This window comes from Microchirus variegatus (assembly GCF_963457635.1).
Source record: "Microchirus variegatus genome assembly, chromosome: 1".
Classification (NCBI taxonomy): Eukaryota; Metazoa; Chordata; class Actinopteri; order Pleuronectiformes; family Soleidae; genus Microchirus; species Microchirus variegatus.
Window position 1 is genome coordinate 41,130,733 of NC_139802.1, and position 12,719 is coordinate 41,143,451.

The 12,719-nt window shown below is 40.5% G+C and overlaps 1 protein-coding gene across 1 annotated transcript; it reads right to left on the reverse strand.

The window, feature by feature from the left end:
• Positions 1-1,067: 1,067 nt before the first annotated feature.
• On the reverse strand, positions 1,068-7,840 carry sec14l7 (SEC14-like lipid binding 7; the record flags this gene model as incomplete). Its single annotated transcript, XM_083899376.1, has 12 exons — positions 1,068-1,159; positions 1,561-1,727; positions 1,812-1,951; positions 2,345-2,451; positions 2,582-2,665; positions 2,756-2,816; positions 2,918-3,013; positions 3,739-3,927; positions 4,021-4,083; positions 4,588-4,631; positions 5,718-5,793; positions 7,787-7,840. 12 exons carry the CDS (start codon positions 7,838-7,840, stop codon positions 1,068-1,070), a joined length of 1,173 nt encoding a protein of 390 aa, XP_083755502.1.
• Between the last annotated feature and the right edge of the window lie 4,879 nt (positions 7,841-12,719).

Sequence of the window (12,719 nt, forward strand, 5' to 3'; positions counted from 1 at the left end):
TAAAAAAGTCATAAAAAAAATACAGACATTTTCTACATCATGTATGTAAAATTAGGCAAAGAAGTAAAATACATTCCTATCAATCTGTGTCATTATTTTTATTAAAATGAAATATCTCATATATGAATAAACAGATGCTTCTTCACAGTTAGTATAATGACACACGTTCTCAGGGTTCTGCGACAAGAATTGTACATGAAGTGCTATGGTTTATATATAAAAAAAACAAAAAAATACTTTTTTGTTTTGGTCAATCTGTGGTTTGTCAGCGTCATGTGGTCATGTTTACGTTCACTCAAGTAATCAGTCAGGTTATGGGCAACGTACGACAACAAGATGATTTGATTCTAAAGGTGGTAGGATGTCCAGGGCTTAGTGGAAAGGTATTTTGAATTTGAGTGTAGTAACCGTTTTTGGCCACATTCTTACATATGGCGCCTTTAATTTAAAAAACAAAACAAATATAATTCCAATATTAAAAATAATAAGTAATGGGATTATAGAGAATAATTGACAGCCCCAAGTGACACACTATCAAGAAGTGATAAAAGCGGGCTCATGTTAGCATGCTAACGCTAGGAAACCTCTCATGTCTGAAAAAGGGCTTACGCTTACCCAAATGTTAGCATTAGGGTAAGCGTGGTAGCTACAGCTAACATGTAGCATCTTGGTGCGTTCCATTTGTAGTAAAAACAAAACAAAAAAAGGCCTGGTACTATAAACATAACAACATTAAGGTACACGTATTACTTCTGTCGTATTTGTTTCACAGTATAGTTGTACACAAAGTACTGTTTATTTTTGTAAGTGTAGACATTTTGCTACTCTGTTTTGTGTGTGTTGCTATTGACTAGCATTGCTAATAGCGGCTACCCATTTGCGTCCATGTTTATGCTTGACGTCTAAACTGGAACGCACTGAACTCTGAGTTACGTCACTCCCGTTTCCTCATTTCCCCAAGTCCAGATGCAAATGGAACGCAACGTGAGTCAAGAACACCGATCAGGGATCTGCGTTTTTCCTTGTGAGGCCTCGGTCACTGCAGGCCTGCCGTGTGGATTCTGCGTCTATCCATCAAGAGGAGGAGGAAGGACCTGGACTTTGTAGCTCACCTTCTTGGACTGAAAGATGCTGTAGCTGTTATCGAAACACAGCACGTCTGCAAAGAGAGGGATGGAGGGATGGTTTAAAGTGGTTAAATGCAGCAGGATTGTTGTTATAAATCATTTCTGTAAAAGTAGCCCAGACAGGATTGTAAATCGGTAGGTAGAGCTTGACCCACATTGTCATGCTTATTCCCAAGTCTAAACTGATTTCTTTTGTTTTTGGCTTGCCCAGGTGACAGCTCAAACCATTACTGGGTAAATTGCGATATAACCCTCAGTTTTAAATAGGTTTTGAGCATTACCAAGCTAAGCACATCATTGCACAACAGTGGTTTGTGCTATGGCTCAATCAAAGGGTTCAGTTCTTCAGGGAGCATGAACAAACAGCCCTGACGGGGGCCCACATGGACACATGCTGGCTGGGTTATACAGTTTATATCGTCGATGAACTCACAGACTCCAGGCTCAGGGCAGGTGAGCCAGCTGTCCTCGGGGACCAGGTGTGCGTTGTATCGTTCGTTGGGCAGCAACTCCAGCATCTCGGCCAACTTCTGACTGTCCTCGTTGGTCCGTCTGTACACGCCAAACCCGATGTCGGCTCCGTCGCTGGCAAACTGACACCTGCGCGGAAAGAAGCCGGGGTCAGAGATTCTTTGAGTGAACATTTTAACATCGTCATTCAAATTTTGCAGCCGTCTTTTGTACCTCAGTTGGCTGCTTGGTGCAGTAACATCACACTCCAGCTGGAAGACAGAGCCGCGACTGATGGTGACGCTGTTGTCGTACTGAACCTTCACAGAGTCCTGAACATAGTAGGACCTCGGCACCGTGCCGCCGTATTTGATCTGCAACCAAAAAAAATCCTTCATTTTGTAATGGTAAATTCAATTTCTTTGTCTCGGAGCTACAACTGCCCAACACTCTTTTTCTAACACAAGATATCAGGTCCTTTTTGTGCATTCAAATTAGGATGTCTAGACCCAACTCGCACCTTCCCACAACATCCGTAGAGAGTCGGCTTCCCGATACCTGCAGTAGGCAAAGAGGTGTGAAAACACGGCCTGGAAAGGCAGACCTCTTTGTCTATTGGAGGAATGCGAAAGGGGTATAAATGCTTGGGCTCACTATGCTTCTTGAGTCTTTCTTCAGCTAAGATCACGCGTGTGAGGATTCATCACCTTTGAGAGACAAGAACGACGAGAAAATAACCCAGTCGGTTTTCTTATCTTCACTCTCACCATAGTTGTGCAGCGAGGGTCTCCATCAGGATCCGTCAGTTTTCCTCCGTACACCACAGGAAGCTGCTCGGGGTCAATATGTTGACGTAGCACGTCTTGCCAGTTACCTACGAATGTGACGTGTGAACAGTCAGGGCTGCTGGGTTTTTGTTTTTTGTTTTTTTTAAACAAAAGTAGGTCGATTTACCGAAGTGTCGCAAACTTAGCAAACAACAGTCAAGAAAAAAGGGAACTTACTTCCTAAAACGATGATCTTGCGCCGCGTCTCCTCGCTCAGGAAGTGTTTGATTAGGTTGTAGGCCATCGGAAACATTTTGGGAGCTGCAGCAAATGCAGGAAACCCAGATGATTAGGAGGATACATGACGACTAGCTTGAAAATGAGGTGAAACCGAAGTGACGACTGAGGTACCTTTAATGAGAAACACTCGTTTCAGGCCCTCTGGATAGTTGTCCTCAAACATGGTGAGGATCTGCAGGAGACAGGAAGACATGATGATGATGATGATGATGTTGATGATGATGCTACTACAGTGGATTCAGGTGTAAACCTCTGTGCGAATCCATGACAAACCTTTCCGTAGGTCTCAATCGCAGGTTTCCATACGTGTTTCAGTCCCAGTCCTTCACAGTCGTAGATCAGAGTGATGGCTTCAATGTTCTTCCCCAACTGAAAAAGAAGTTGAAGAACTTTTTTTCAAAATGGAGGAGGAAGAGGACCAGTTTGTCCACAGTTTCCATGGAGACCCCACCCATGTTTGCCCACTTCGGGATCCAGATAGCCTGGAAAGGACACTAAGTGGGCATAGACTTGAAGCGGGCAAAATATGCCGGTCCATAGAAACCACAGACAAATGCTCGGTTAAGTAGTATCTCTTTAGGTCCACCTTAAAAAAAAAACAGGAAATGACATCAGCCACAGAGGCTACTGGGAGCTAACAGCAGTTAGCATTTGGAAAAGTGATCATTTGCAGGCTCTAGCAGGCACATTGCCGTCATATATAACATGTATCCACTGGACAGATAAATCCTCTGAGGTGGGAAGTTTGTGTAGAACTCTGTGCTGCACTGTGGAGCCAAGAATAAAACTTTTTTGCGGACTTCCGTTTTTTCGGATACCATTGACGGAGCTCCGCGAGACAACAATTCCGGCACTTTTAGTGCATTGTGACGTCCCAATGAGTGCGGAAGTCAACATCGCGTGTTTCATCTCCTGAGGACCACAAAAACATGAGCGAGTCTTATTTTTTCACACTTTGCTGACTGATAGAGCCTCCAGAGTCCCAAATATAAGGATTTAAATGATTAAAAAGCTGATTTTGCATAATATGTCCCCCTTTAAAAAGAGGTAGAACAAAATTAGAGGAAAATAGGAAAACTCAGACTCATACTGACCTTCTCCGACTGCCTCCGACACTCCCTCTGCAGCATCTCTGTGTCTCTGATCTTGGTTTTCAGAAAGTCCTGTTTGGTGGCCGACAGCAGCAGACCTTTAGGATCCAGAGGGCCGATCACATCGTACCAGATGGGGCTCCCCTCTCTGTCATAGCCACACATTCCCCCGGACACGTATTTCTCAAGCACCTGACGGGAAGTAGAGGAAGATCATGACCTGACACCGGTGCTGGGTGATATGGACAAAAAACATGTATATTAATAAGCATGTTGTGTATTCACCTCTGGTGGCTGATAGTGAGGTAGGATGTTGTCTATGTTCATCTGCCTTCTGAACTCCACATGCTACAGAGAGAGTAATACACAGGTAAATTAAAACATCTGTCATGACACATATGATTCAAATCTTTATTGTCCATTTATTGGGATAAAATGCTGAAGCAGCCATGTATGCTCGCTTTAATGCTTGACGTTTTTTAAAAATGTCAGATCCGATTATGAATGAAAAAAAATGTAAAGCAGCTTTGAGACTAAACGAAAGACTAAAGCACTGTAGACTGTAAATATGTTGCGTTTCCACCGTCTCAACCTTGACTCTCATATACTTTATCTCCAAATAATTCTACCTGAGCCGTCCCTGAAATATGCTCCGATTCTGCGCACTAATAATCAATATTTACAGAATGAACGCACAGCCTCAGAAATGTGTACATATCTGCTTAAACAAACAAAAAGAAATCTTAAGCAAACGCCTCCAATCTTTCCCCTCTGTGAGCCGTGTCCTTGAACACAGCACAGTCCCAAATAGATATAGAATACTACTACTACTAATAGAAACTCAGCGCTCACCTTTCTGATCATGGCTTCAGCTTTGTGGACATTGAAACTCCGAGCTGGGGGGAAAAAATAGGACAAACCAAAAAGTCCAACATTAGACGACGTGATTTGAACTCACTTGTTATTGTGTTTTGTGTTGTTTTCAGGACATGGTCAAGGTCAAGGTGAACAGTCAATGCAAATATTTAAGAGCACACACACACACACACACACACACACACACACACACACACACACACACACACACACACACACACACACACAGATTTAAAGCTGCAGTGTGCAATTTTTGGTGATTTTGGGGACCAGAAATCGCAATTTATTTATTTATTTATTTAATCGATTAATTAATTATTAAATAAAGAAATACATTAATTAATTATATATATATTTAGTTAATTAATTATTAAATAAATATATAAACAAATACATTAATTAAGTATTTATATATTTAATTAAATAAATACATTTAGGGACACCTATAGAGACAAACAAACATTCACTGTCACTCTCACACCTACGGTCAATATAGTGTCCAATTAACCTAATCCCCAAATCTGCATGTTTTTGGACAAAAATACAAATAACATGAAAAGCGTGCGACGACAAAGAGACTGTAACTGAAACTGACTGCAGTGTAAAACACATGGGAACAGGTTTGTGGGTCTGTGTGTGTGCGTGTGTGTGCTGGCAATACACAGCCTTTGTTTTCTTTTGTTTGTTTGTGTGTTTGTTTCAGGTGAAAGAAAGTCGACCGGCGTGTTTCCAAGTTTCTGTGGGTCACTTCTTCAAAAGTGTCACACACACAGGACGTGGACGTGACAGAAGAAGAGAGGGGCTAAACCATGACAGTAAAAGTTTCAAAGTAAAAGCACGGAAAATGTGGTAAATGTGGTCAGACCATGAGCTACTGTAAATAAAACAAAACAAACTTTACTTTCAATCCTAATTGGTATTTAGTCTGAAGGACTAAGGACTGAAGGTATGTTATATGAACATTACATAATGCACCTTTAAGGTTAAGGGTCAGGGACGGGCTTTGATGGAGCGAGTAGCGTTCAACTGGAAGGTTGTGGGTTCAAATGTGTGGGTTGTGTGTGTGTGTGTGTGTGTGTGTGTGTGTGTGTGTGTGTGTGTGTCACCTCTGAGCCAGCGCAGCAGGTAATGGTCGTGCTGTGCGGGCAGGTTAGGGAGGACGTCCTGGATCCTCTCCCGAAACTGGAGGAAGAGTCGGATGTTAAACACAAACACATACGCTCAGAGGCAGAATGATAACAACAAAAGTCCCCCAAAGTTACATACTGCAGCTTTAAAGTCACTCGTTAGAATGCGACTCGAGTAAAAGTATTAAAAAGTCGTTTTTTAAAAGTCGTTTTAGCTCGCCTTTGCAGCTTTTCCAGGTCAGGTGGGAGACTTGACCAGTCGCCACTAGCATTAGCCGCCTTAGCTTTAGTAGCCATCCTGGGTTTTTTCCTCCCTGGTGGAGCAGTGCCCCCACTCATTTCCTTCTTTGTTTAATTTGATTAAATTAAATTTTATTTGTATAGCGCCAAATAGGGATGTCATACCGACTTGAACACCAGCTAACAGTGTCAGAACGCTAGCTGACGCTAACGCTAACCAGTAGTAGCAGTGCTTCAAAGGTGCTGATGAGGAATTTCCTGCTGTGGGTTCAGTACCCCCAAGAACACTATTTAACTTCTATACTTTTTATTTTGTTTATAAGTTTATAATGTGTTTGAGTAATAGTAAAGACGGCACTGCAGTCGTTAGCATTAGCCGGGATGCTACGTACCGATAACAGTACCTAAAAGTACCGGTCCTACCCGCATATTGTGAATAATCCATGAATTCATCACTGAATTGTTTTTTTTTGTTGTTGCTAATATAAATTTTAAATAACTAAAATGACTTATTAACAAAATGTTATATTGTTATGCAGAGTTTGCACCTTTAGCTTATTATCCCCAGTTTTTGATTTAAATCATGATTAAGGGAACATTTCAAATTTAATTTACACTTTGTTTTTTTAAGATGAAAATGAATGGTAAAACTAAACAAAAATGTATTTTTAAGTATCAGAGTATCAAGTATTATTATTTTATCTGTAGGGTTAGATGTTTTGGGTGAGACACGATGAAACCTGTGGTTTAACCGGTTTACTGTGATGAATGTGTTTAATGTGTTTGAGCAGGAACAGACGAGGACAGAGCAAACGTCACCGAAGACGCAGCAAAGGAACAGTTTGAAGTGCAAATAATCTCCAATTTGTGTGTAAACAGTTTTTGAGTTTGTGTGTGTGTGAGAGAGAGAGAAAGAGAGAGAGTGACAGAGAGAGAGAGAGAGAGAGAGAGAGAGAGAGAGAGAGAGAGGGCAGTGTGGACATACAACAGTATCTCAGAATTTCTGACTTTAATCTCAGAATTTCTGTAAGAAAAGTCAGAATTCTGAGATTAAAGTCAGAAATTCTGAGAATAAAATGAGAATTCTGAGATTAAATTCAGAAATTCTGAGTTTAAAGTGAGAATTCTGAGATTAAGTCAGAAATTCTGAGACTAAAGTGAGAATTCTGAGATTAAATTCAGAATTCTGAGAATGAAGTCAGAATTGTGAGAATCAAGCCAGAATTTCTGATTTTAAAGTCAGATTTCTGAGACTAAAGTGAGAATTCTGAGATTAAGTCAGAAATTCTGAGACTAAAGTGAGAATTCTGAGATTAAAGTCAGAAATTCTGAGATTAAAGTCAGAAATTCTGAGACTAAAGTGAGAATTCTTAAATTAAAGTCAGAAATTCTGAGTTTAAAGTGAGAAATCCGAGATTAAAGTCAGAAATTCTGAGTTTAAAGTGAGAATTCTGAGATTAAAGTTAGAAATTCTGAGTTTAAAGTGAGAATTCCGAGATTAAAGTCAGAAATTCTGAGATTAAAGTCAGAAATTCTGAGAATAAAGTGAGAATTCTGAGAATTAAATTCAGAATTCTGAGATTAAATTCAAAATTCTGAGATTACAGTCAGAATTTCTGAGTTTAAAGACAGAAATTCTGATTTTAAAGTCAGAACTCTTTCCTCCGTGGCCCTAATCCTCTTCCGTAAGTATCACCCTGAGTGAAACCACAACAAACGCAACAAAGCAGTGTCACCTGGCACATCACAAACCAGTACGAACGCATGAACGACACTGACCGACTGACTGACTCACTTCACCGTCTTACCTCTGCTAAGATCTCAGCCTGTCTGGGGCTCAGGTCTCCCACTCGTCCACTCATGTCTCAGCTGATGTCGTGTCCTGCTCTGACAGAAGACCGGGACTGGGAATGAGTCGCAACTTGAGACAAATGGAATGGTAAATGGAGGAGAAAACACCATCCACCCCCAACCCAACCCAACCCCCCCATCCCATCCCACTGCCACTCCACTCCGCCCCTACACACACACACACACACACACACACACTTGGACTTTGAGCTGAAGGCTATTGACACTGTGTGGCCCCATGAATCAGCTTAGCCAGAGAAAAACACATCAGAGCATTAACTGTTAACACTGTATGAACGTTTTATAATACATAGATAAATAGAATAGATTTTGGTTCATCTTGAAAGGAGACATTTATTAGCTTATTAGCTAATTATTTCAAGTGAGTGTCTCACTCTCTATCATATAATCATAGTTGCTTATACCCACAAAAAAAGACAATCACATGCAGAATATAGAGCTTTTATCTTGAAAATCTTCATTTTAAAAATAAAACGCTGCTGACAGTTCAGAGAGTAAATGTCCGTAAATTGGCACAAGGTAGAAATTGAAATGATGCACAATCGTGATTAACGGAACAAAAATCGAAAATATCAATGATCCAGTCTGATTATTCTATTTTCTTTCACTTACTAAACATGATTAAATCACCATGTGACCACGTTTGAAGGGTCGATCCAATGATTTAAATAACACATTCTCACATTTTTCTAGCATTCCCCCCTAAGACAGACCCCGCCCTCACCTTCCTATGATGATGATGATGATGATGATGAAGATGATGATGTATGCAGGCTACCGCGGCAACGACGGTAGTGGTCAAAAAGCATGTTTGCAGGACCCTTCTATCTTCAAGAAGATAAAAAAAAAGAAAATAATAGCCTCAAAAGTGGATCTGGATCCTGCAACCTGCAAAATGAGGATATAGAGAGGGGGGGGGGCACAAACTAGGGAGAGAAAGAACAAGGTTAATGTCATATAATAACAATAACATCATATATATCATAATATAATAACAATATTACAGGGAGTAAGACATTTTAAAGCGGTGCGTTTACTGTATGTCACTTAAGCCACTATAATAATAATAACATTTACTCCCACAATACAACAATTTACTTCCTTCTGTTCAAATTCATGTTAAATTAAATTCATAAAAACAGACACACACATACATTTACAGACACTTTTCTTTCTCCATAAAATTCAATTTATTCTTTAAATACACAAGCTCCTCAGAAAACTGATTAGGACCCAGATACCAGGTTCACCAAAAAAAAAATAAAGCTGGTGCTTATGAATAAATAGATGATTTACACAGAACAACATTTCATAAACACAATCATGATGAAGCGTAAAAGTCTTTCTTATTCTAACATGAAGGAAAGCTGCTTTTTTTTTAATCATCAATAATCGAGAAAATAAGAGTCATTTATTTGCCGATACCAAAAATATCACTGCCCTGATAGATTATGAGGAAAACAACAGGAACCGTAAAGAAACACTTTAATCATTCAGTTTCTCATGTTTTCAAAAGTGCATCTCATGAATTTTTTTAACCTCAGAGGGACAGGAAACTTTTTTTTTTTTTTTTTACGATGATCTCAGTTCAAAGTGAAGACGGTGAGAGTGGAAATCAACATTAAAATAATAATAATAAAAAAAAGGGCCCTGGACTGTGATGGTAAAAGAATGTCGAGTGAACTCAACAGCAATTTGGTGGGAAATCTACGCTTCCTGTTCCCGCCCAAGCCCGCTCTCTCCCGATGTATACCATAGACTGTAAAATAAAAATGGACGGTCTTCAAATTGTAATAAGAAGCCCCAGAGTGAAGCTTTGAGATTAGAGATTAGACCATCAGTCAGTTTTTGAAACCTGAAATTCAGACTGTGGACGATCGTAATCAACGATCACACTGGTGTTCACACTCACACTGGTGTCCACAATGTGTTGGGGTGGTGTCCACACTGGTGGTGTCCACACTGGTGTTCACACACATACTGGTGTCCACACTGGTGTCCACCCTGGTGTCCACCCTGGTGTCCACCCTGGTGTCCACCCTGGTGTCCACCCTGGTGTCCACCCTGGTGTCCACACTGGTGTCCACACTGGTGTTCACACTCATACTGGTGTTCACACTCATACTGGTGTTCACACTGGTGGTGTTCACACTGGTGGTGTTCACACTCACACTGGTGTTCACACTGGTGTTCAAACTGTGGTGTCCACACTGTGGTGTCCACACTGTGGGTCCACACTGTGGTGTCCACACTGTGGTGTCCACACTGGTGTCCACACTGGTGTTCAAACTGTGGTGTCCACACTGGTGTCCATACTGGTGTCCACACTGGAGTCTACACTGGTGTTCACACTGTGGTGTCCACACTGGTGTTCACACTCACACTGGTGTTCAAACCGTTGTCCAAACCGGTGTCCACACCAGTTTTCACACCGGTTTTCACACCGGTTTTCACACTTGTTTTCACACTGGTGTCTGGGAACATCATTTACAAAATGTTCATGTTCTATTGAAGAAAACCCCAAAAACCAAGAAGTTAATTTTCCATAGACTCCCCCTGGTGGCTAACTGCCACTTCCACCACTGCCACTACCTGAGCGTCACCATTCAAACTGGAAGACGACATCGTTTTCTGCTCACAAAGACCAAACAGAGGCAGAATAATAACTTTAACACACTAATTTTTTTCTGAGCCCAATACATCATCACCTCTACTCTCTAGAGATGACGTTCGAAGTTGGTCACAAACTGGACTTTAAAAAAAAGACAAAACAAATATTCGCATTGAACTTTTACCTGCTCTGTTTAAACCTACTGATAAGACAGGACTCCAACATGGACAGACGGACAGTGTTATGTCGAGGAATGATCAATACAATAAACCAGAAAGTCGATGTTGATGTTGTAAATGTGCATTATGTGTGTTTGTATTGGCTACTTTAAGCTGCTGTCAGAAATATTCTTATGTCGTGACCAGGCATTGGACGATATAAAAATATTACCGACAGCAGCTTTAATGTAAAAGCAAGAGTTTTTCGTTAAACATGTGTCTAGTGTTCTTTTCCCCTCGCTGTTTGAGGAACTTGCTACACAACCTGCTAAATGAATGTGGCCTCAGTCCTATCAAAAATATTCATTCTTCTTTTTAAGCGATTCAAAAAAAATAACTCTGGATATTAATAAAAAAGGAAACAATTCATACAATCGCTATGGTGCATCTTATATATGTATGTGAGAAAGCTGACAGATGCTCCTGACCAATAAGCAAGAACCGTTTGGACAAGGCTACATCAAACAGTGCATGCTAACCCGGTTGATGCAAATTCATTAACCCCATCACCCTCCTGTGACCGCAGCACTGGTATGAGGACATTGGCAGTATAGGAACGATGAGAAGCTGGTGAAGAAAAGATGGAAAATTCAATTCAAAAACATGACTAATGACTTTAAAGTGGCTTAAAGGGCCAGTATGCAACATTCAGCTTCACAAGATGTTGGCAAAACAAATGGTACATCTGTGAATGCATAGCAAAGTAAGTTTTTAAGTTTTAAAATCTGACCGTCGAAGTTGAATTTGAGTGCCGACTTCACGGCGTCCAGTCCACTAACTCCCGTAAACTACGAGCTAACGCAGTTCGGCTTGAACACAGCTAATAATGAGCCAGTGGTAGACGCAGAATGTGGTTTAAAGCCTTGAGTTGAAGGCAACTTTGTGGATTTACTTCAGAGGAAAAACAGTTTTCTCCTGAATTTGTTAAAGTAAAACTACAAAGCTGAGTCATGTTCTCATGAGCGCGCCTGAATGCTAGGTGATGGTTTCTACTCGTTTCAGTACAGATTTAACCTTAACATAAAAAAAAAAAAAAAACTCTTTGAGATTTTTCACTGTTCAGTAAAGAAGTCGGTACCTGAGGAAGAAAATGACTGAGATCATCTGTGCGCCGAGTTCAGAGCGACAGCTCGACGATTAACTTAGCTTAACGCTAAAGCTAAAGCTGGATACAAGTGGAAAGCTCATTTAGTCAGTAGAGTAAAAACGATCAATTGTGTTTTTACAGGACTTTCGCCGTAGATTAAACTGGCATTCGTTTAGATTGAGGTGTTGTTTAAGGCAAAGCTTAGAATTTAAATCTTTGCAATTTCCATGCTAAGCTAACTCGATGCGAGGCGGTAGCAGCCGCCTTCATCTTCTCATCCGATTCTCAATAAGTGAATAAGCATTTGCCAGAATATAGACAATGAATGTCATTCGAGATCCTGAAGACAATCCTGAAGGAAAGAAAATGATTTTTTTGAGCTTGGACTGACAAATACTAGCAGGCGATCAAGCAGAGAGAAAGTTGAGTTGGTGGAAGTATAGAAGTATCCTGGCAGAGACTTATAGTAACACAAATTATGAAAACAAACTTCTTTTTTTCAGAAAACATCTACGACACATCTCTGGGCCCCAAAGATTTTTTTTGGTGCCTCTGAATGAACTTTTTATGGAGTCCTGTTTCATGAAGTTGGCCATGTTGTGCTGCTATGTTTTTACACCGTATTTTTCCTCTTTAAAATGTCTTACATACACTTACAAGATGGAGTGTTGGTTGCAATATGCAACGTCACCACTAGATGGCACTAAATCTTACACAGTGGTCCTTTAAAGTGGTGTGAACTGATAGAATTCCCGTCATTTATTGGAGAGCCCCTTGTTGTTGATGTATTTTAAAGAAAAAGTAGTATGATGATGCTCGTCGCAATCCTGTCAATTCAATTGTCCGTACTATAAACGATGTCATGCCTTTGTCCCGTCATAGCTACCAGAGGTAAAACGGTTGCTGCATTTGTACGTTTGCAAAGCTCTAACAAAGCGCTGTGCCTTAAACCG